Source organism: Siphateles boraxobius, unplaced genomic scaffold (assembly GCF_051911475.1).
Source record: "Siphateles boraxobius isolate OS27281-9 unplaced genomic scaffold, OSU_SipBor_1 68, whole genome shotgun sequence".
NCBI lineage: Eukaryota > Metazoa > Chordata > Actinopteri > Cypriniformes > Leuciscidae > Siphateles > Siphateles boraxobius.
The window spans coordinates 1,893,986-1,918,335 of record NW_027509195.1 but is presented as its reverse complement, the minus strand read 5'-3'; the positions used below and the strand labels follow the sequence as shown (position 1 = coordinate 1,918,335).

The window sequence follows — 24,350 nt, the reverse complement described above, 5'->3', positions numbered from 1 at the left end:
ATAAGTGCGCGGAAATAGAGCACTTTAAGTACATTATGGAAGTGTACTAAGTGCAATTAAATAAAATGTATTTTAGTGAACTTTTTTTTCACCTGGGAACACCTCAAAACACATAACAGATAGCCTATGTTTACCTGTTGCCGAGCCCCGCCTTGATGCATTGATTAACAGGGCGGGAGGGGACGGGGACGTGATCGGCTCGGAATCCATTTTCAATTTGAATTTTTAAATGATATATTCTTATATATATATATATATATATATATATATATATATATATATATATATATATATATATATATATATATATATATAGAGTGTATTTTTATAAACAACAGGCTTAAATTCAAGGGCTAACAATTGCTGCCAAAAATTTCAAGTAGCCTACACAGAGTATAAACGTCGAAAACAGTTGTTTCTATCTTTCAAACTTCCTTGGGTGGAATGCCCTCTAAAACTCCATGCACAAATAAGGGGTTTCCATTTAGTTTATTTTGGGGGAAATTATCATTGAACAAGAGATTAGTTTCAGATTTAGGATTGAATGCAGTGCCCAAACGGGTTAACCCGCATACGCAGACTGTCATAAAAGATTGTCCGGTGGCATTGAATTGGATATAATCTAAATCAAACTATTGTTTAGAAGGAAAAGTATTATACTCTAGTCCTTGGTAATTCAAAACTAGTTTGTGTATTCAGGGGGGGAAACCCGTTTGGCATCATATTATTCATATAGCCTGGAGCTTTTTGATCTCATTGGAACTTTTTTTAAAACTTGCGGACGTGTTCTATTGTTCGTCAAAACAGATCATCCCGCCCCAAACTCACGCCATTGGTTGAGCGCTAGCTTAAATACTCTCGGTCCTGATGTAATTTCCCAGCAGTTCATTATATGATCGCAGATGGAGAGGATGACAGCTCGAGTGTACTGCGCTGTGTTATTGTGTCTGTCTGGATGCTTGAGCACAACAGAAGCTGCTCTAGGACGACACACAGGTGAGATCCATTTTCTTTAACTTCATTACGCAGCCTGAAGAAATGCATAAACCAGTGTAACAGTAGGCCTACAGGTGTCCAGTGAAAGATGAACTTTGTAAATGTATAAATTGGCATTATCTGAGTCAGTCAGTAGAGAAGACTTTTATATTGAAAGGACTGACGCTTGTTTCACACATCCGTTTCCAGTACCTTTTTTTCTTACCCATGTTAACAGGTTAGCTTAGAACTTTTACACTGCACGCGGATGTGGTCCGGCAATGCTTTCCAGCTGATGTGCGCATTACAGTGTAGCGATTGTTTCCGCACAGAGTCTGTTTGCTGCTGCACGCCCTGAATTTAAGTAACACGGATTGACATGAAAATGCATCTCACCAACTACACTATAGCTAGGCTACTCACCAATTATACTGCTATTTTTCACAGTCATCTTTTTACTTTAACCCCTAAAGCAAAGAAAAGCAAAACGCTTGAAGCGATCATAGCCGTGATCAATCAGAATCAAGGATTCGAACTAACTGTTTCATAAAAATGGTTACAACTTTGCGCACTTTTTTTTACATGAAACTATCCGTTTATGGATAAAGTTGATTTCTAAACTACTTTGATTTAAAGCAAATAAATGTGAAAAAGCTTGAGACACATTATATAATAACCTCTGACTGCAAGCTTTGATGAGACAATCAAATGGCTTCAACTGATATTTATCATAATTTCACATAGATTAACACAGTTGAATCATATCTGCGCGATTGTGATCACTTGGCAATGGCTACTTAAAATAGTTTCATTAAAGGTTTTTTTTTTTTCAAAAGAGCGCACATTTAGAAAATTCTTGATAAATTATGACATGTTCATGCCAGTGGCGGATGCAGAACGTGACAGATGGGTGGGCCTGGGTTAAGTCGAGGTGGGCCTGAATCTAGGGTTTAGTAGGCTATATTTATGGAGATGAGAAATAAAACCCGCACTGTACAGCTATGATCAGCTGTTCGGCCGAGCTTTCGAAGTTGTTAATACGGAAAGACCGAAGCTGACCTGTTGGTTTTTGAAAAATGACCTTGCGGCACTCTCTGAAAAGTTGAGATATTTTTCATCTCGCCGCGGCATAAAGGCGCGCCTGGAAAAACGAGCGCGCTGCAGCCTGCACCACATGCGTATGGCAAGCAGTGTTGCCAGATTGGAAATGTCCAATTATAGTACCAGAAGTTCAAAATGATCGTATTTGGAAGAACATTATCGTACACGACGTAAACGTGCAGAATACTACTTATCCCAACATGTAGGATGGATTAGATGGAGTAGTGTTGACGTACGTGTGTGTGTGTGTGTGTGTGTGTGTGTGTGTGTGTGTGTGTGTATACCTGCAGGCAGGTGAGCCTGCAAAATGATTCTGGGTCAGAGAGAGAAGCGGTAGGATGTGTGTTTGGACGAACGACTGAAAACTCTGAAATTATCGTACCTTATGGGATTTTTTTCATTAATGATCGTACATCGTACAGAGGTCAAAATTATCATACAAATACGATAATTATCGTACATCTGGCAACACTGATGGCAAGCTAAAGTATTCATAAAGCATGCGGGACGCGCGATTTGCCATAAAAGCGCGCGTTCTTAACGTGCACTTTGTGGTCACGGAAAACGCGCGCCAGAAATTTGTGGTTTTTGCATTAAAAAAAACAATGTATGAAACTTTATTGTAAAGTGTTACCGGAATTACAACTGGAAAATTTGCGAGATGTGTCTCGAACGAAGAGGGACTGTCCGAGGTGCTGAAATAAAAAAACAATGAACTTGAAACCGAGAGTTGTTTTTCTTTTCTTGTTACAAAAACACTTCAGAGGCATAAAACACCTGCAGACAGAAACAATATCATTTAAATAGCAGATCACACGTCGAGGTCGCACGTTTTGATGCAAAAACGCGCGTTTCTGAAGCGCTTTTTCCGTGACCACAAAGCGCACGTTAAGGACAAATGTCGAGTCCCTTGACAGTCGAAACGCATGAGTTTGACGAGTCAATCAGATGCCTGACCACGTCTTTCACGACCGCGTCGCTTCCATTATGAGCGCGTACATCTGAAATAACAAACTTGAGCGCGCAAAAGACGCTATATGTGAACGGGCCCGTCCTTGTCTTTCCAAGACACGGTGTTCATGTGAACAATGAGCCTCGTCCCCTCTCCTTGCAAGGGTGTCAAAGTCTAGACAAAATATGTACAGTGACATGGCATAACTGCCAGATTCAAACTGTGCGTTCGCGCGTTGGCTGGCGCTGAGCCAGAGATGGACGCGCTCAGGCTTGTCATATCTCATATAAAGTGTTCGGCGGGCCGTATATGGCCAAACTTAATTCATTATTATTATTATTAAAATTGAAAATTTAAATTTCGTTTTTATTAATCAGATTGGGTGGGCCACCTGTCAATCTGGGTGGGCCCATAAATCCGCGCCTGGTTCATGCCTACTTACTTTACATTAGTGCTTGAAGTGGGAAAAGAAAGGTGCCGGTACTCTCTCGCATTGGCAAATCATGACATTTGAGATTTCTACAGTGAAAAACAAAACTTATAACAAAACTTATTGTTATTTATTAACAACATAAATGTATTAAAACAAGTCATATGCGTGTGTGCACGTGCGTGCGAAAACGGAACTCCTCCAAGCCTGCAAGTCCAAAAATACATTTAGATTACTACATTTTATTTAATTAAATGCATTTATGGTGAGATTATTATATTTTCATGTCAATCTGTGTTTTGACCACGAACCATGAGCTGTCACTTTAATTCACCGCGTGCAGCACAGCAAAAATAGACTCTGGACGATCTCTGTACTGCTGTATACGCACAGCACCAGGAGCGCATTGACGGACCGCATGCGCGTGCAGTGTGAAAGCTCGAACCTGTTAACATGGGTGCGGAAAAATACGCACTTCATACGCACTGCAAACGAAGTATATCAACGAGCGTGACACTGGCGCCTTTTCTGTCAGTGGTCGAGTACCGGCTACATGCGAGAAGTAGCGGTACGCAAGAAAAAGTGCAGGTACGCTTAAGAGTAAAATGTAGAAGTGCCGGTACTGCGTACCGGTGAGTACCGCCCCACTTCGAGCACTGCTTTACAGAGAATGATCATTTTTGTGATCTGAATAGTTTAAATTGCTCTCTGCCATCTCACTGCCTTCACACTAGTGGGGCAGAATTGTCATCAAGATGATAAAAATACCCATTTAGTTCCTGTTTTTATATTCACATAAGCCTATGATTTATCACACAAGCAGTGTTGTGCCTGAACGCGTTCATTGAATGATAGTTCATGAACTCGTTCATATTTTGGGCGAACGTATTACTGCCTGATGAACGTTACTGTGAACTCGTTCATTCTGGTGCCTGTGAACGGCGCGCGGCGCGCTCTCAGTTTAACTTCGTTCAATAGGGCGCCAGATTTCTATAAAGCCTTCCAGGCGTAAACCCGGCCAACGCCGGGTTCACACCGGACGCGGAAGCGGCGCGGAGCGGAGGCCACTTCCTTTCGGCGCCCATGTTAACCTATGGTGTCGTTCACACCAGACGCGGTGCGGCGCGTGAAGCGCCAGTTTCGGCTTCTGGTCTATTTTTTTTCGCGAGCCGCGAGTGATCCGCGTCAATTCCGGCAGTTACACCAAGAAACACTCGACCATCCGGTCAATTGTCAAAATATAAGCAATTTTCAAATTAAAATACCCTATAATCAAAAGATAAAGGGCAAGAGCTCTCCTCCTGTCTACTCGCACTGGGAAACAGGAAGAGGAAAAGAGATGTAATAAAGTTGAAGAGAGGGTGTATATTTCAACGGTATATATATAACTGTCTACCATATTCTCTCTCTGGCTGCGTGTGTGTCTCGACAACGGATTAATAAAAGAAGTGTACAAACTTCTTGGTTACAGAAACATGGTGTATTTATGTTATGAGGTTATTTACTTAGGTTACCCATGATGTAAAAAAAAATAGCTCTGAATAAACAACTGAGCAGAAGCGCTTGTCGACCTCCGCGAAGAATACGCGTCTGGTGTGAACAGACAGGCGCCGGACCGTGCGTGATTTTCCGTTCCGCGTCGCTTCAGCGTCCGGTGTGAACCCGGCGTAAAACGCACTGTAAACAGGCCTTAAAATGTAGCGGGAAAACACCCAATCTGGCAACACCAGCCACCAGCGTTGCACCGCCGCATGCGTGATCAAAACAAAATGCAGGAAGGAAGCGTCGTATGATCATTTAAACGAGTTTTATGATAAGTCGGTGAGGATGGGAAAAATCTTACATTTCTGTTAAAACTTTGCCCGCCGATAAAATAACTGCTGTCTGTAGTTATATATGGGCTGTGGCAATCATTTTGAAAAATAATAGTTCGATCGCAGCAACATCATGGAAAAAAAGAACTATGAATGAACTAGTTCAAAATTTTAAAGTATGAACTGAACTGAACTAGTTCATTTTAAAATTTGTGAACTGAACTTTAAACTAGTTCATGTAGAAAGTGAACTTTCCCAACACTGCACACAAGCAAGGGTGCCCTGATTATAACCTACTCTTCTGTAGTGGTCGATCACTCTCTGCGAAGCTGACGGTCGTGCTATCCTGTCGATAGAGACTTCATTGGAATATACAGATACGCGTGTGTGCTTTCAGTGAGTTTCAGTTAGTAATGGATAATATTACTAGAGGTCTTTCAAAAGGAACAAACACACACACACAAAAGAAATTGATGTAGAAACAGTTTTAGACAATGTCAAAGCTCTTGGGGGGTTTGATTAGTGTTACTCAAATTTTAGTGCTGCATTTGATACTATTGACCACAACATTCTTTTAAAGGTACAATATGTAGGATTTTTGCAGTAAAATATTCAAAAACCACTAGGCCAATGTTAAATATTTTGTTTAGTTGATTACTTACAATATCCCAAATGTTTCCAACTATTTGTAAATTGCGATTTTTAACCAAGGAAACGGGGCGTGTTAGTAGGGGTGAGGAGTCGCCAGTCAATGGCGTCATATCCGCGTTACACCCGGTTTCGGCTCGTGCTACAATAGTAACCATGGCGACAGAAGTTGACAACTGGGTTATGCCCGTTATGCCTAGCAGGTTGCTCACGCTGTTGTTTTGTTTAAACATTATGGACCATGGCAAGCATACTTTGAGACAAAAAGAGGACTAAAACGAAGATAACATCTTTCGAGATGCCAAGAGCCGTGCCAACTAACTTCGACTTGACAGAGATGCGAGTGTTGCATGTTGCTTTATTAGACAGGTGAGCAAATGTACATAAAACTAATCAATGTTATTTAGTTTAACATGATGAATTGTACCTTTAATTGCATATTGTACCTTTAAATAGACTCGAAAATTTTGTTGGAAAATTTAAATCATACTTATCTGACCGTTATCAGTTTGTAGCAGTAAATTAAGAGATGTCTTCTCGATCACAAGTTCAATATGGAGTACCACAAGGCTTAGTACTAGGACCATTGCTGTTTACTCTGAACATCCTACCCTTGGGAGATATAATTAGGAAACATGTCATTAGTTTTTACTGTAATGCCTGATACTCAGCTCTATATTTCTTCACGCCCTGACGTCACGCCTTTTCATTTGAAAGTCACGTTTATAGTATCTATAAAACCTCATTCTTCCATCTTAAAAATGTATCTAAATTATGTCATGTGCTCTCAATGAGAAATGCGGAACAATTAGTAATGCGTTCATGACATCTGCGGAACAATTGACCGTTCGCAAAAGCCACGCCCCCTAGTTATTGTTACTACGCCCGTCAAACAAATGGTCTAACACGACCAGCGCGTCAGATTGCCATGACGGGAAAAGGTATACACGGTGTCAGTGACCTTTTTTGGAGCAATACCTCTGCAATATCCTCCAGATCGAGGCAAAAGGGGTTGCGGTATACAGTGGAGGGATATATTCAAAATATAAAAATACGCAATGAAGGAGACACTACTATCGAGGCTAATGCTTATACCGGTCTCAAGCAAAATCTGAGAATGACCTGTAACCTTTACCTAAAATGCAACCAGCACAGCCTTTAAGAAGATTTTATAAGCTGGTTCAGTGGCTAATTGTTTGGAGTTAGAAATATATAACTCGCGCTGCATATTTAGTATTTTTGCCTCAGATACAGGATTATACATTCGCTTTAACAAGCAGGTTGTTCATTACCACGGCAACTTGTGTCATGCTGATGCGATTTTCGTGTTTAAAAGGTAACTATACATAAAAGACTGAAAGATGCAGATAACCATCATTATTTAAGGTTATTTCTATTCGTTACGATATTGATATATGAACTGATGTTGTCGAAGCTTCATGCTTTCCCTGTTGCGAACGTGCACTCCTCTAAACTGTAGTCTACGATTGCTGCACTGATAGTTGACTGCTGCTCATTTTCCCCTGAGAATATCATGTTAATAACAACCCTTTAGAAAAAGTAATTCCTTTGTGGATCCTCTTGATCTGCTTTCTCCATGTTTCTTTGACTAATCTCAGTGTCTCAGTCTCACGCGCGCTGCACGCGAGTTAACCATGTTCGACACATTTAACTGGGAGTGGGGCCGTCCACACTGTTTTTATCCATTGTAGACACCGCTCACGTTGTGTTTTCGGCTTTGGAAACGGAAAGAACACAACTCCTCCAGACAATCTCTCAGGGTACCTAGTGTCCGATTTACAAACGCTGTGGGCGCACCGCTTCACCACCTTGCTTGGAGTCAATGTTTGACGGACCTGCTCACATAGTAACGGTTGCTATGATGTGTGATTGGACAATGGCCGTTTTGGGGGAGGGGCCGGCGAAAGGTCAATTAGTAATAGTGTTGAAGTTATGACGTAACTCGGAAGTTAGTGGCGCATGGGTTCCCTCGATCGAAAAGCTATGCATTTTTTCCCATAGACTTTTGGAAAATCGCAAAAAATAAGATCTGTGTTCAACACTGAGTTGTGACCCTTACACGTTTTGTCTATCAAGATAATCTTTACAAGTTAATCCAAAATGTATACAAATTGAAGCCTATATAAAGTTTAAAAAACCACAAGCAGACATAATAAAGTTTAAAAAACCACAAGCAGGTTATAACTGGTGTGTTTTATGTCATAGATCAAAACGAGAAAATATTTAGAGGCTTTGTTAACCACAGACCTTATTTCAGGCGATTTAGCAAAAATCCATTCAAAAAATCCATAGACTTTAGGGCGAGGGAACCGGAAGTGCTAAAATGCTAACGTTTTGGCCTACAAAGTGACGTCATAACTTCGGCACCCTATGCGTTCATGACATCAAGGCTTATTGTAATGCTCTTATTGGTGGTTGCCCTGCACGCTTAATAAATAAATATATAGTTGTAGAATAATAAAAAGATATTCAGCATTCAATGATATGGCTTCTCTGTCATGTGTCTGTACAACAGTAAAGCCAGGAGTGTGTCCAAGCAGAAAATATGAACCAGGAAAGTGTGCCCTGATAAGTTTCGTGTCGTGTGCCAATGACACTGACTGTGCCAACAATGAGAAATGCTGCAGCAATGGATGTGGACTTCAGTGTATGGCTCCAGTTACAGGTATTATATTATATTATATGATTTGTTATGTTATGTTCTATAATGTCGTTTAAACAAATGTAGAGTGAAGTGTGTAAGTTTTTACAGTTCAAATAAGTATGCTAAAACATACTCTCTCTAGGCTCTTTTTTTTGGGATCATTCAGAATTTAGGCAACAACGAAAAAATGGCAATGTTTTAAAATGTAGTCTCACTTCAATTAAGTTATGCTGTACTGTAATAACAAATAGTTATTTTTCCAATACCTTTCACACAAAGAAAGACGCTCAAAGAGTGGTTCCTGACGACCTTTCCTGAATCCTCGTAATTAAAATAGCTTAAACATACTAAACAATGTTTCATTAAATTAAAAATGCAGAAAGTTTTCTGTAATGGGTAGGTTTAGCGTTAGGGAACAGAATATACAGTTTGTACAGTATAAAAAAAAAAACAATTAAGCCTGTGTAAAGTCCTCATAATGATAGGCGCACCAACGTCTGTGTCTGTGTCTGTGTATGTGTCTGATCCAAAGATGGATTACGGCCCAGCTGAGGCCCATAGTGACCAGCACACAATTCATCATGGTGTAGTCCTTATATATACCGTGTATTTTCTCCATCTAGCTGCCTGTAGACTGCCTATAGACGCTGGTCCTTGTCAAGCATACATGCCCATGTGGGCCTTCGATTCTGCTGCGGGAAAGTGTGTGTCCTTCATATATGGAGGCTGCAAGGGAAATGGCAACAAGTTCAACAGCCAGAAAGAGTGTGAGGAGTCATGCGGAGTGAGAAGCGGTAGGACACACACATTACACTTGGGGATAATACACAGGGATGGATTATGACTTGCAAAGGCTCTGTGGCCAATTATCTAAAAAAGGCCCCCAATATCTACAATGTTAGTGAAGACAGGGCTGCCAACTCTCACACATCACAATTTTTCATTGTGTGAAAGAAGAGCAAAGCAAAGAGGACACTGACAGTGCAGGTTACTTTTGATATGAAACAAAGTCTCAGCTTTCAAATTCTGTCAATTTTATTGCCGAAATTAAAATAATAAATACCGTTTTGGCACCATTTAATGTGACGTGAAAGATCGCCGTAGCACCTCAGTTCGAGCTGCACATGAACTGATCTAAAGTACTTTAGTTGATATTAAATAAACATGAATGAACTTTATATTGAAAAAAAAAACGAACAACTTGATGAAATGTATCATGTCTCATGTAATCGCTCAATCAGTGTTTCAACCATGGAATTAGGTCAATAAAACAGCTAGAAAACAATGTCACGAAACGTAACATTTAGACCTACCACAGGAAAGCCATTTAATGACCACAGCTAGAAAAATTAACTATAGATGGGAGTATTTTGCTAAATATAAGCCCTATATTACATATAATATTTAAAAATATTATTTTTACTCGTATCATTAAATATTATAACAAATAAATAATGCAGTTTTTATAATAGTTATTATTAATTTTAACCTTTAATGATAGTAGCAGCTCACTGTATGTTTACAGCATTAGTGAGATTTTGATTTATTTTTTCTAGAGAAATTAACATGTAGCTATATTCTATACCTGATATTTTTCCACATTAATTGATTTAAACATTTTCGCATGTTGTTACTAATCTTAATGAGATTTAGTCACCAAATGTTTTGACTATCACAATACACTTATTGTGATGCAAGTTTTTAGTCATAGCTGCATGTTAACCGGTAACCCTGCAGTTTTTTTTATAAAATAAGTTTTCTGTAAAATAAAATATAATGTTGTTGTTTTCTAATTATTATTACTTTTATTATTATATTGTTTAATTTATTACATATATATTTTTTAATATTGAAAGTGTTATTATTATATTGTTTAATTTATTACATATATTTTTTAATATTGAAAGTGTTATTGCAATAGTCATATTTCTTATTTAGTTAATATTTTATTTAGCAATAATAATCATAATTATTACTATTAGTCATATTAATATATCAGCACAACATTTCTGCAAATTTTAAACAAACAAAAAAAGTTTTTTTTTGTTTTAAATTGTGCAGCCTGAAGTTATGATCATGAATAATTCAAACTCTTCTCCTTGAGGCCTCAAGCAGAACAGTTTGAATTATTCATGATAATTCGTTTTTTCATTCAATTCATTTTTCATTCAATTCGTAATTTCAGTTCACTATGAATATATATATTCATAGTGAACTGAAAATGTTTAAACTTTATAACAAAAGAGGTCTTTAACATTGTGTTTTATGTCATTGCTTTGGCAAAGTATCTGTCAAACAAACTAAACTCACTAGTCTAGTGGTAATCGTTATTACAATCTGAATTACAATCTGACACTCTGCTTATTTGCATCTTTTACATTAATTTAAACATCTGTAGAGTGAAGGGTGTACGTTTTTACAGTTAAAATAAATAAGTATGCTAAAACATACTCTATTGCTCTCTCTAGGCTCTTTTTTTTTGGATCTTTCAGAATTTAGGCAACAACAAAAATAAGGCAATGTTTTAAAATGTAGTCTCACTTCAATTTAAGTTGTGCTGTAATGTAATAACAAAGTTATTTTTCCAATACCTTTCACACAAAGAAAGACACTCAAAGAGTGGTTCCTGACGACATTTCTGTAATAGGTAGGTTTAGAGTTAGGGAACAGAATATACAGTTTGTACAGTATAAAAACTGGCCAAATTTGACCATTGGCCTCTGTCCATCATGGCCTCCAAATAATCCCTATATACTGTTTGGCTTCATTACTGTCTCCTCTCCACCAGTAAGCTGGTGTGTGGTGGGCGTTCTGGCGCAATATGGCTGCCGTCGTATCATCCAGGTGGATGCTGCACACTGGTGGGGGTTGAGGAGATTGACCCCCCCCCCCCCCTTCATGTAACGCGCTTTGAGTACCTAGAAAAGCACTATATAAGTGTAACGAATTATAATTATTATTTAAAAACCATTAAGCCTGTGGAAAGTCTACAAAATGATAGGTGTTTGAGTCTGTGTGTGTGTGATCCAAAGATGGATTACGGCCCGGCTGAGAGGCCCATAGTGACCAGCAAACAATTCATCATGGTGTAGTCCTTATATATACCGTGTATTTTCTCCATCTAGCTGCCTGTGGACTGCCTATGGACACTGGTCCTTGTAAAGTATACATCCCCATGTGGGCCTTCGATTCTGCTGCGGGAAAGTGTGTGTCCTTCATATATGGAGGCTGCATGGGAAATGGCAACAGGTTCAACAGCAAGAAAGAGTGCGAGAAGTTATGCGGAGTGAGAAACGGTAGGACACACACATTACACTTGGGATAATACACAGGGACGGATTATGACTTGCAAAGGCTCTGTGGCCAATTATCTCCAAAGACTTTAAATATCTACAATGTTAGTGAAGACAGGGCTGCCAACTCTCACACTTCACAATTTTTCATTTTGTGAAAGAGCAAAGCAAAAAAGACACTGACAGTGCAGGCTACTTTTGATATGAAACAAAGTCTCAGCTTTCAATTTCTGTCAATTTTATTGCCGAAATTAAAACAATAAATATTGTTTTGGTGCTATTTAATGTGACGTGAAAGATCGCCGAAGCACCTCAGTTCGAGCTGCACATGAACTGATCTAAAGTTCTTTAGTTGATATTAAATAAACCTCAATTAACTATATATTGAAATAAACCGAACAACTTGATGAAATGTATCATGTCTCATGTAATCGCTCAATCAGTGTTTCAACCATGGAATTAGGTCAATAAAACAGCTAGAAAACAATGTCACGAAACGTAACATTTAGACCTACCTCAGGAAAGCCATTTAATGACCACAGCTAGAAAAATTAACCATAGAGAGGAGTATTTTGCTAAATATAAGCCCTATATTTATAATATATTTTTACTCTTATCATTCAAAATATTATAACTAGTATTATAAAAACTGCATTATATTTATTTGAGTTAATTTTAACCTTTTAATGATAGTAGCAGCTGACTGTATGTTTACAGCATTAGTGAATTTTCTCTCTTGAGAAAAATTAACATGTAGCTATATTCAATACCTGATATTTATCCACATTATTTGAATTAAACCTTTTTGCATGTTGTTACTAGTCTTAATGAGATTTAGTCACCAAATGTTTTGACAATCACAATACACTTATTGTGATGCAAGTTTTTAGTCATAGCTGCATGTTAAAAGGTAACCCTGCAGTTTTTTGTAAAATAAGTTTTCTGTAAATTAATAATTGTTATTATTTTCTAATTATTATATTGTTTATTTATTAAATTTTTATTTTTTAATGTTGTAAGTTATTGCAATAGTCCCATTTCTTATTTAGTTCATATTTTATTTAGCAACATTTTACAACATTTTAAACAGGAAAAAATGATGATTCATGATCAGGTTATAATGATCATGAATAATTCAAACTGTTCTCAGTGAGGCCTCAGATCTCACCGTATATACATATATATATATATATATATATATATATATATATATATATATATATATCATAATGAACTGAAAATATTTTTAAACTTCATTACAAAAGGGGTCTTTAACATTGTGTTTTATGCCATTGCTTTGGCAAAGTATCTGTTAAACTAAACTCACTACTCTAGTGGTAATGGGTATTACAACCTGATTGTACTAGTCTTTTCGAGTGCTGTAGCTAGCTACTAAAATTTGGTTTGACCAAATTCTCACATGTTCATACCTAATTTCTTTACAGAGAATGCCCATTTAGTTCCTGTTTTTATATTCACATAAGCCTATGATATGATTTATCACACAAGAGTGTCCTGATTATAACCTACTCTAATGTAGTGGTCGATCACTCTCTGGGAAGCTGACGGTCGTGCCGTCCTGTTGATCGATACTTCTCTGGAATATACAGACACGTGTGTGTGTGCTTTCAGTGAGTTTCAGTTAGTAATTGATAATATTACCAGAGGTCTTTCAAAAGGAAAACGCGCGCACACGCAAAAAAATAAATAAATTGTTTAGAAACCATTTTAGATCAGAAATTGCTAGGCAGGTCTTGACTGAAATCATTTGACAAAGTGATATGACTTGTACGTAATGCAGTTATTTCAAAGGTCCTTACAACCTACAACTTCAAAAGAACCAAGAACTCTAGTGAAAAAAACATTCAGCATTCAGTGATACGGCTTCTCTCTTATGTTTCTGTACAACAGTAAAGCCAGGAGTGTGTCCAAGCAGAAAATATGAACCAGGAATGTGTGCCCTGATACGTTTCGTGTCGTGTGCCAATGACACTGACTGTGCCAACAATGAGAAATGCTGCAGCAATGGATGTGGACTTCAGTGTATGGCTTCAGTTACAGGTAGGCTATTACATTACATTATATTATATTAGCTATATTATACTATGGGGGCTGTTGAATGCTTGAATGTGATTGGTTGATGAAGATTATATGGTGTTTAATTATTTGCATGGAAACGCACGGTTAAAGTAGTTCCAGGCAGGTCTTGACCGCATTGCGAACATTTCAATATCACTTCGCCGAATCATTTCGGTTATTTCAAAGGTCCTCACAGCCAACAACAGCAAAGGAACCAAAACCGAAAAATAAAACATGACATTTTAAAGTAGAAAGACCGAAATAGTTATTTCTAGTAAAACGTATTCCAATAATATTTAGCCTAGGTACAACTTCAAAAAAATATTATTTTTTTTACAGTAAAAAATCATTCAGTATTCAGTGATATGGCTTCTCTGATTATGTGTCTGTATAACAGTAAAGCCAGGAGTGTGTCCACGCAGAAAATATAAACCAGGAATGTGTGCCCGGATACGTTTCGTGTCGTGTACCGATGACAGTGACTGTGCCAACAATGAGAAATGCTGCAGCAATGGATGTGGACTTCAGTGTATGGCTCCACTTACAGGTATTATATATATTATATATTATATTATATTATATTATATATTATATTATAGGGATGTTGAATCGGTGTGGTTGATGAACATTATAAGGTGTGTAATTATTTTCAGGGAAATTTACATGTAAAGTAGATGACCGCATTGTCCATATCAATTCTCAAAACGATTTCAGTTATTTGAAAGGTCTTTACAGCAAAAGCACCAAAACCCACAACGACACTGACCATATAAAATGTTAAACAATAGGATTAAAAACACATTTTTCCATGTTTAAAAGAAAAAAAAAAGATTGTAACTGGAATAATTCACTCCGGTCTGTTGAATATAATGCACATGACCACATTACCACCTCAGGTGTGCGTTATTTTCTAATAATTCAACGGCACGTCATCAATTATTCCTTGCTTAATAAATGCTTTTGAAGTGTTTTTCATTGTCAGTTCATGTTAACAAATGGATTGTTAACAAATGGATTGTAAAATGTTACTATATATTTATTATATTAATGTTTGGTTCAGCTTTCTCACTGACTTTCAAATTGCGTTTTATTTTATAATAATAATAATAATTATTATTATTATTTTGTGTTATATTCTGTCAAAGGTACCTGAATTGTGCCTATAGCACTGTTTTAGGAACATCTTACAAAAAGAATAAAGATTATGAATAATACTTAGTTCTACTTTCAAAGTGAATCGCATACTATTCATGCCTTGTGTTTTTTGCTGTACATCTGAGGCTTAATGGCCCTCATTTATCAAAAGTGCGTACACCAAATTTCCAGTGTACACCCAAAACCACGGTGACTTTGAGATTTATCAATATTGTCGTTGGCGTACGGCACGCTCAAATCCTACGCCAGCTCATGAGGTGGTGTACATGTACGCACGTTTTGAGTAAGTGCGGAAATGCGCAGAAAAACAATTCGTAACACCACAAAACGCACGGACAAACTAAAAGATATGATAAATTATGACCCACTGTAAAAAAACAACAACATGGTAATTATAAACTTCAGTGTTTATTTTTGTGCAACATCGACTTCAATGTTTAATTTGTGTGACTTTACCAAAGCATTTGATTTGTAGGCATATGTATTCCTTCAGTTGCGAGCCTGTGCGCTTTAACTGACGTTTCAGGGTTAGGCCCGGCAGGTGCGCACGGACTGGGCTCAGTAATGAAAGGCTTTCAATGACCAAAAAAATAATAAAAATGACCTTTTAAATAATAATAATAATAATAATAACGACATTCTTCTTCTAAATAACAATAAGCGTCATTAATAATAAAAATCATAATAAGAAGCTTTCAATGACCAAAAAAAATAATAAAAATGACCTTTTAAATAATAATAATAACGACATTCTTCTTCTAAATAACAATAAGCGTCATTAATAATAAAAATCATAATAAGAACATTACAAATTGTCATGCAATTATTAATGTGAATGAATGGTACTCCACATCACATCATCATCACTATTGTACACATCACATCATTATCACTATTGTACACCCCAATACATGTGACGTGATACAAAATTAAATGCTAATTGTTTCAAAACACGTGCTGTAAAAAAATGCATTGTGATAGGTCATTTCGGCTCCCCGTCTGAGAAGTTTCTCTTCTGTGCCGTCTTCCGTGTGTCCGTGGCGTAAAATGAGGGCGTGGGGGAAGCGGAGACTTGAATATATAGGGCCGTGTTATTCTAATGACAATAGTTTTTAGCCGCGGCATTTATCATTATTGCAGTATTGCAGGTACGCACAGCTTCATAAATCAGACGGTGAGAGGAGTGCAAGCGTAATCTTACGCCAACATATACGCCCGTTTCTACGCAAGAATGATAAATGAGGGCCAATGTCACTAAATGGCCAGACTAAATCTGAATCTCTGTCCATACAGGCTAGGTGCCTAACTGAAGGGGAATCCAGTGTGTGCTGAATTCTGTTCCCCTTGATGGTCAGTTCCCTGCCGGACAAATGCTGCTCAACCACCTGTGATCATGGAGTGTTGCTAAATTGCTGAATTGCACATACGTAGAATCAATCATATTAGAGAAAAATGTCATGTTGAATGTCATGTTACCTTTGCCATGTACCTATCCTATATAAATTGTTGTATTCTTTTTGCCGGTGGGATTCTCTGTGATTGATCTGAGGTCCTCACGGCCTTTGATTAAAGCATATTCAAAGGCATTGTTTGGAGTCTGTCTGATTAATCCTGCGTCGCAGGATAGACACAAGTTCTTATTTTCATTCCCAAGTGTTAGTGCTGAAGTGGAATACTATAGACCTCTGGAGCAAGTAGAGAGACGTCTAGTAGACTACAAATTTGTAGGTGTCTCGAAGCAGACGTTGACTTAAGTCAGATGCGCAGGGGCATCCATCTCTCTCTCTCTCTCTCACTCTCTCTCAATTTCAAATTTGCTTTATTAGCATGACTGTGTAACACAATGTTGCCAAGCATCTACATATTATATATAAATAATAGAACAAACAAGTAAAACATAAGTATAAATCATGTCATATGTAGCATTGTAAATAAATTTTAATAAATAAACTAGCTAGCACATATTTAGCCGCTAGTGCAGCTGTACTATCATTTTCTCAGAGTAAGAAGGACATTTTTTTTCAGTGTCACTCAGTTCAAAGAATGATGGAATCAAGGTTTTAAATCTGGGCAGAAAAGTGTCTTATATTGTTATATTTGGGACAGAAGAGCAGAAAGTTTATTTTGGAGGTCAAAATTTGCTTTTAATGATTCGTCATGAGTGTCTTTTAGATGTGTGTGGATTTCTTTAACAATAGTTTTGGGGCTGTAGCTGTGGTCAATGGGGAGTTGACCACAAAAAAGGCTCCCGAGCCTTTTCACTCAGAGTTTTGACAGCCAGACCGAAGTGTCCCAAAGCGCTGATGTCGATGCCCAGATAGCTATAGCTTGTGCTGTGCTGCAGGACCTGGCCTTTATACAGGAACTTGTGTTTGTGTTCCTGAGATCTGTCCGCCTTCTGGAACACCATGACTCTGGTTTTGTCCAGATTGACTGTAAGGGCCCAGTCGAAACAGTATTGTTCCAGCAGGGACAGGCTCTGCTGAAGGCCCTCAGGTGTGCGGGACAGCAGGACCAGATCATCCGCGTACAGCAGACATCTGACCTCTGACCCCTGACCTGTGTGTGGTGTAGAGTGAGGCCGGACACAGTAGAGCTCTCCAGCGCTGATGCCAGATCATTGATGTAGATGTTGAATAGAGTCGGGGTCAGACTGCAGCCCTGCCTCACTCCACGGCCCTGCTGGAATGAACACGCTTCTGTGGTTCCTGATTTTCACCGCACTTTTGCTGTTGGTGTATAGAGATTTTATTAAATCAAACGTTTTCCCGCCAATGCCAATTTTTAGGATTTTGTACAGTACAAAGTCTACAAAACATGCAAATATTTTTCTTTGTTTGTCCTTGATGTTCTTGTTGATGAGAGTGTGGAGAGAATAGATGTGGTCGGACGTGCGCTGTTTTGATAGAAAGCCAATCTGTGCTTTATTTAAAATGTTGTGCGATGAGATGTGTGAGACTGTTTATGATCCTGCAGAACAGTTTTCCTAAAGCACTGCCCACACTGATTCCGCAATAACTGTTGGGGTCGAATCGATCACCTTTCTTGAATATGGGTGTGATGAGTCCTTCAGACCAGCTCTCAGGGAAGCTTCCGGACCACAACATCAGATTAAATAATTTGGCTAGAGTTTTAATCATGTTGGGACTGCTGAGTTAAAGCATTTCATTACTAATGTGATCTTGTCCACATGCTTTCTTTAATTTGAAATACTAGAACATATTAAAAATCTTAGATATTGTTATAGATTTATCCAATGGATTTTGATAATATTTAATTGTTTTCTCCAAGTCTTCTAGAGTTTTCTTTATTTTACTCTGAGGTTGGTTAAGGTCAGCCGGTTAAATTTTTTGATACAAATTTTCTAAGTAAGATTTCCTAATTGTGCCATTAGGGAGTGACATCTCTAGTTTGGGTTTTTTAAGTTTTTTATATAGGTTCCAGAAAGTGTTTTGATCTACCGAATCCTCAATTTCATCAATTCTGGTTTTCAAATATTTTTCTCTTTTATTCCATATAAGTCTTTTGTAATTCTGCAGACAGTCTGAATAAGAAAGCCGTAATGTCTGGCTGGAAGGATCTTTGTGCTTTTTGTTAGAGTCTCCTTAGCTCTTTCCTGAGACCAGCACATTCATCATCAAACCAGACATCCTTTCTCATTCTCTGTTGATTTGTTTTATGTTTGCTTTGCTGTTTAATGTTAGATAGAGTTGTCAATGTTATGAATATATAATTTAAGTTTTTTGTTGCTAAATTTATTCCGTTAATATCTAAAGTGAAGTCGGTGGACATAAATTCATCCAGCATTTTTAATATAGTAGGACTGTTCATGTTTTCTTTGAATTGATCCGAGTTGGATTGATTACATTTAAGTTTAGGTTTCAGAGGAAACAGTTTTTCAGATTCAAGTGTAGCAGTTTTAGTTATTTCACACGGGGGTTTCAGATAAAGCACAGTTTGGCAGTAATCGGAGATCGGGAGCTGAGGTCTGACTGTGAAGGCATTAATAAAGCTTGGGTCAATATCTGTTATTGAATAATCAACCACACTGGTTCCTAATCTGGAGCAGTAAGTGAATCTACTTAATGTATCTCCACGCGTTCTGCCATTAATGATGTAGAGTCCTAAAACTTTACAGAGTTTTAACATTTGTTTTCCATTAATCTTCACTTAATTATCGTAGTTTTTTTTGTGTGTTCTTTTCAGCACTCTGGCGAAGACTTTCACTCCTTGCTTATTGATGTACATGGTCATACATATGAGAATGTATGTCTTTGTGATGGGCTAGATGAACATTAGGGATAAGTGCACAGCTTCTGGAGAGTTCCACATTATTCCCGTGGATCACGTGGAATGGCACGTCGGTGCGTGGCAGCAGTGTGGAGTGGACAGAGTTATTCAGCAGTGTAGACAGAGTTATTCTAGCCTCTGGGAAACACTGTGTGGCTCTGATCGCCACCTCTCTCTTCACTGGAGCCACACAGCCCTTCATGGCCCTTAAGTAATTTGTCCTTGTGTGCATTATTATGTGCTTGTAGTTTTCATGTTTACTCTCAGACAGGATCTGAAAAGCACTTCTTGTGTTTGGACACCAGATTTTCTTGGCTCTCGTGTTTGGTAATAGGAGTTTCTCACTGACAAATTTCCCATTGGAGTCAGTCAGGATAAGAGCATGTGTTTCTCTCGGGTCCTGTGCAGCGGAGCTGTGGGTCTGGGATAGTGGATCAGTCGAACAGTGAGGCTCTTCTTCCACTGGTAGCTGTTCAGGTTGAGGATTTTCCATGAGCATCTCTGGACGAACCAAGGGTTTAGCAGAAGACTCTGTAGGTGCTGAAACAGAATTGAGTCTTTCTTTTAGGTTTGTGATGAGTTCATCTTTGATGCGAAGTACTGACTTCAAGGCAGAGAAGTCCTGCATTTCTTTTCTAACGTCTGTTAGTTGTCTTCCTAAAGTTGATTTTACTTCTCTTGGTTCATCTTTAGTTTGCTGAAGTTCTTTTGACATTTCTTCTCTGAGTCTCTGCAGATATTCAACTTCTTGTTTTAAGTTCTTTATGTCGATTGTCACTTGTTCCATGTTGTTGTCTTTCAGGTGGGACAGTATTAATTCTTTTATCTCCACTACTTCTACTTCCAGAAGTGAAAAATTGTCTTTCATTCTTGACATTGGAGATGGGATCACAGTTGCTGAAATCACTGTCATCCTTTGGACCTCCCCATCCTTTTCCAGGGGAGGTATCAATGTTCGTGCTCTTGTCCTCTTCACCAGACAGTGCCAGCGTTTTTATTAGTTCAAAATCTTCAATGAAGACCTTGAGAGCAGACTCTGATCCCTGGACCATGATAGTGCCATTTTGATACAAGTTCAGGGTCAAACATCTTGTTTCATCATGTAAGGAACTCAGCTTTTTTGGAAATATTAATAATCAATAATAAACTTGTTGTTATTAATTATGAATATTTGGGTCAGTTAATTGGATTAACTTGATCCGTCTGAATTAATATTAGAATCAATTAATCAGTTCGTCCAACGAACTCTATTGATTATTAATTTATTCTAAGAAAAGGGTATCTTCCATGGCCACAGAAGAATAATTATTTCTTAGCATGTACAGCACTTTGAGCAGGTAGCAAAAACGCGATCGTAAAAGTGACTTTGTATTGCAAACAAAACAGAACCAAATACATATTATGTACAAGTTTTATTAACTAAATATAGATATTTATATGAATATAAATAAACTAAACAACATACACACATGAATACATAAATAGGTGAGTGATAGAACGAAATGAAAACGGAACTATTGAGACGTTCCATGTAACTACATGAGAAGAACATCAGCATTTCATTTTCAAAGCATCAAATCAAAAGTATACTTGCATGACTGGGTAGCGTACACTATCATCAAAGTTGTTGAAAACTGAAGTTGTTGATGATTCTGCGAGTGTCAGATGTTGAAGTCTCAATCATTTTCTTCTTTGTTGGATGAAGAAGATATGATGAACTTGCATGGTGGGTTAGAGTCGTTGTTACAAACTCCTGAGATTGTCCTTGGTTCTTTGTCAGAGTGTGTCCTCTCTCTTCCATGAGGCCGGATCTGGTTGGGATCCAGGCCTGCTGGGAGGCCTCTGGGCCCCCATGGAGGGGGGAGGGGGTTCCCCCGTATCACCTGAAACAATGTTTGCGGCAGGATGAAAACTACCAAGAGAGGGCGGTCACTGTTGATTGCCTCTGATAAGCCTGAGAAAGAACCAACCCCTAAGGTTTGAATGGACCAATTAGTAAGGTGACATGTCCGAGATGGGAACCGGCTCTTAGTTGATTTATGGTCTTTGTCCCCAGCGTGCTTAGACTGTTTATTCAAGCTCAAATAGACATGACATAAATTCACATTGCATTCGAAGAGAAGGTGATGTACATCAAAGTGTGTGTCATTAAATGAGGATTAATTCGGTAGGAAGCATGATACAGGTGAGGTTATATTGACCGGTGGGTGGTTGTGCAACCACATACACCCCAATCAAACATACCATGTTGTTATAAATAATAGTACACGAGACAGTAAATCATCACAGTTTCTGTGAGGCATGTTCCTTCATAGATCAGAGTAATACCGCAAAGTTTATTTAATTAAAGATTGTCTCTCTCTCTTAAGCATGTGGCGCATCTGGCCACATTCCTTTAAGGTCGTAAAACTCTGTTATCAGTCTTAAAGTGTTCTGTAACCGGACACCCGGCTGACAAAGTAACTTCATTTGTGAGGTTAGTTTTGGGGGAGAATTTCATAGACCTTTATATTCATTAAATATAATGATTATAAATTATTAGAGTGTGTCTGATTGGTCCAGACCCTACAATCATTTTTTTACAGCATCTTCAATTGCTAAGATCTGTCTGACTTTACAGATTTTTTTTTTCTTGATAAAGGTGACATGTTGACAGAAGACAGTGTGCCATAAAGGGCTGTGTTCGGTGTAAAAGAGCAGGTTGTTCATGGCACTGTGATCTTGTAGTTCAGCGAACAGTGTGTCAGGGCTCTCCTTCATCTGCTTGTCTGAGCATCAGCCTGGGGTGCTCAGAGCTCTTCTGAGGGTAGATGAAGGGGCGGGGCCAAAATGATGCGCTGGCCATTGTTGGTTTAGAATGTAAACAATCAACTGAAATAACTCCCACTTTTTTAAATTGTTTTGTTTATCATTTCTCAGTGAAGATATAAAATAGATAAAAATTAGTAAATAAGCCAAAAATGGGAAAAATATGGCTTTCACTGGTCTCTTTAAAATTCCAGTTGTGTCCAAAATGTCCAAAAATGTTATTCTGCGCTGTTCTTTCAAAAAAAAAAAAAATCAAGCGAAAGTCCAAAGAGAGATAAATAGCACGGTCTATTTAAAATGTCTTTAAGTTACCTCTCTTTTTTCTACCGCAAGTTTCTTATTGATTGCCTTTATTTGTCATTGCATATAACAACGAAATTTCAATTGCACTTCCCTTGGGGTTGACACATATTATGACAAGACAGCACTAATACATAAATAAATACATTATAAAAATAGTAAAAAAAGAAAAGAAAACAACATAATCATTAAAATGCAGTACAGGCCAAAGGGCATGAGTTCAGGGCCCGTATTCATAAAGATTCTAAGAATCCTCTCAGAAAACTCTTAATTTAGCTTAAAATATTTTACGTAGGAGTCTTAGCTTAAGAGCGATTCGGGACCGATCTGAGAGCAACTCTGAGTAAGGAAAAGACAAAAACTTTTATCTTAGTGAGGAGGCGGCGCTGACCCCGTTGCTATGTATGACACAATCTTTTGTGACTGTGATTGGTTGGTTGTACAAGAAGGAAAAAAAGGTGTGATTTTAAGTATAGGGTCTATTCTAAGCCTTCACTTTGAAATTACATGTGTAATTTTTCCTATTTGACCATTCTCATACACACACACACACACACACACACACACACACACACACACACACACACACACACACACACACACACACACACACACACACACACACACACATTATATTTCTGTATATAAATCCTTTTTTTATTTACCATACTGTTAATTTCCTATAAGGTATTTGATTGGATTAGAATGCTAAAATTTGGTCCACTGTCGATTTAAGTGGTGGTTTGAATGTTGGTTTTAATGTAGCAAACATGGAATAAAAAAAAACAAGAAGGACAAGAAAGCTCAACTGTACAGAGGAACAGTGTTTACTGTGAGCCCAGCTAGTAGGCTCTGAGATCTGCACACAAAAACAAATGGGTACAACCACTACTCAAAACCAAAATAAACAGTGTTCCAACCAATCACTGACAGGGGCGGGTGTTGCTCCGATTTCGCGTCCAGCCGTGCATGAGCGCAAAACCTCACAACACCCGCCCCTGTCAGTGATTGGTTGGAACACTTTATTTTGGTTTTGAGTGGTGGTTGTACACATTTGTTTTTGTGTGCAGATCTCAGAGCCTAAGCTGCCTACAGAGACGCGGTTTTTGGACGGCATGCTTATGGGGCGGGCAGCTAGCGGATTGTTAGGAAAGATTAGACATTTATTTTTGGGCCTGAAATCACTCATACAACCTTTAAGACCTCTTTTAAGGGTTAAGATGCTTTCTGAATTACTTTTTTCTTTAATAGGAATTTTCTATAATTTTAAGAGTAAACGCCCACATTTCTAAGAATTTTCTTAGAATTTTGTCACTAGGAGCAACTCTTTGCATTAAGATTCTTTATGAATACGGGCCCAGGTGTTTTATAACATTTGGATAAAAACTATTCAAAAATCTAGAAGTGCGACCCTGGAAAGATCTATAACGCCTTCCAGATGGCAACAATGTGAAGAAGTTGTGACCTGGGTGGGAACAATCCTGAATTATGTTTTGTGCCCGCTGCAGGCATCTGGTGTGATATATGTCAGTGAGTGAGGGGAGCTGTATGTGAATTATGTTTTGTGCTGATTTCCTAACTCTGTCCAGCGCCTTTTTGTCAGCAGTGGTGCAGCTACTAAACCGCACCAGAATGTCGTGTGAGATGATACTTTGGACAGAACAGTTGTAAAAGGATAAAAGCAACTCCTGGGAGAGGTTAATTTTGTTAAGTGACCTGAGAAAGTACAGCCGCTGCTGAGCTTTCTTCACAAGGGCTGTAGTGTTGGTTGCCCAGGTGATGTTCTGTGAGATATATGTCCCCAGGAATTTGAAGTCCTTAACCCTCTCCACAGTGTCTC

At 38.1% G+C, this 24,350-nt stretch overlaps 1 protein-coding gene and 1 long non-coding RNA gene across 21 annotated transcripts in view; both read left to right on the top strand.

Annotated features, from left to right (window-relative positions):
• The window catches only part of LOC143722650 (papilin-like), a 630,543-nt gene that overhangs the window by 498,852 nt on the left and 107,341 nt on the right, over positions 1-24,350 (top strand). For 16 of the 20 annotated variants that reach the window (XM_077214119.1, XM_077214114.1, XM_077214116.1 and 13 more), the window contains 4 exons: positions 9,209-9,379; positions 11,711-11,881; positions 13,790-13,939; positions 14,355-14,504. In XM_077214119.1, the coding sequence (XP_077070234.1) occupies positions 9,209-9,379; positions 11,711-11,881; positions 13,790-13,939; positions 14,355-14,504 (642 nt within the window). Of the gene's footprint in view, positions 1-8,456; positions 8,607-9,208; positions 9,380-11,710; positions 11,882-13,789; positions 13,940-14,354; positions 14,505-24,350 lie in introns of all 20 variants that reach the window. The other 4 variants (XM_077214117.1, XM_077214111.1, XM_077214120.1 and 1 more) reach the window with 3 other exon arrangements.
• On the top strand, positions 1,659-5,629 carry LOC143722715 (uncharacterized). The gene is made up of 3 exons (XR_013196980.1): positions 1,659-1,858; positions 4,113-4,282; positions 5,549-5,629. It is a non-coding gene; the product is annotated as an uncharacterized LOC143722715 (long non-coding RNA).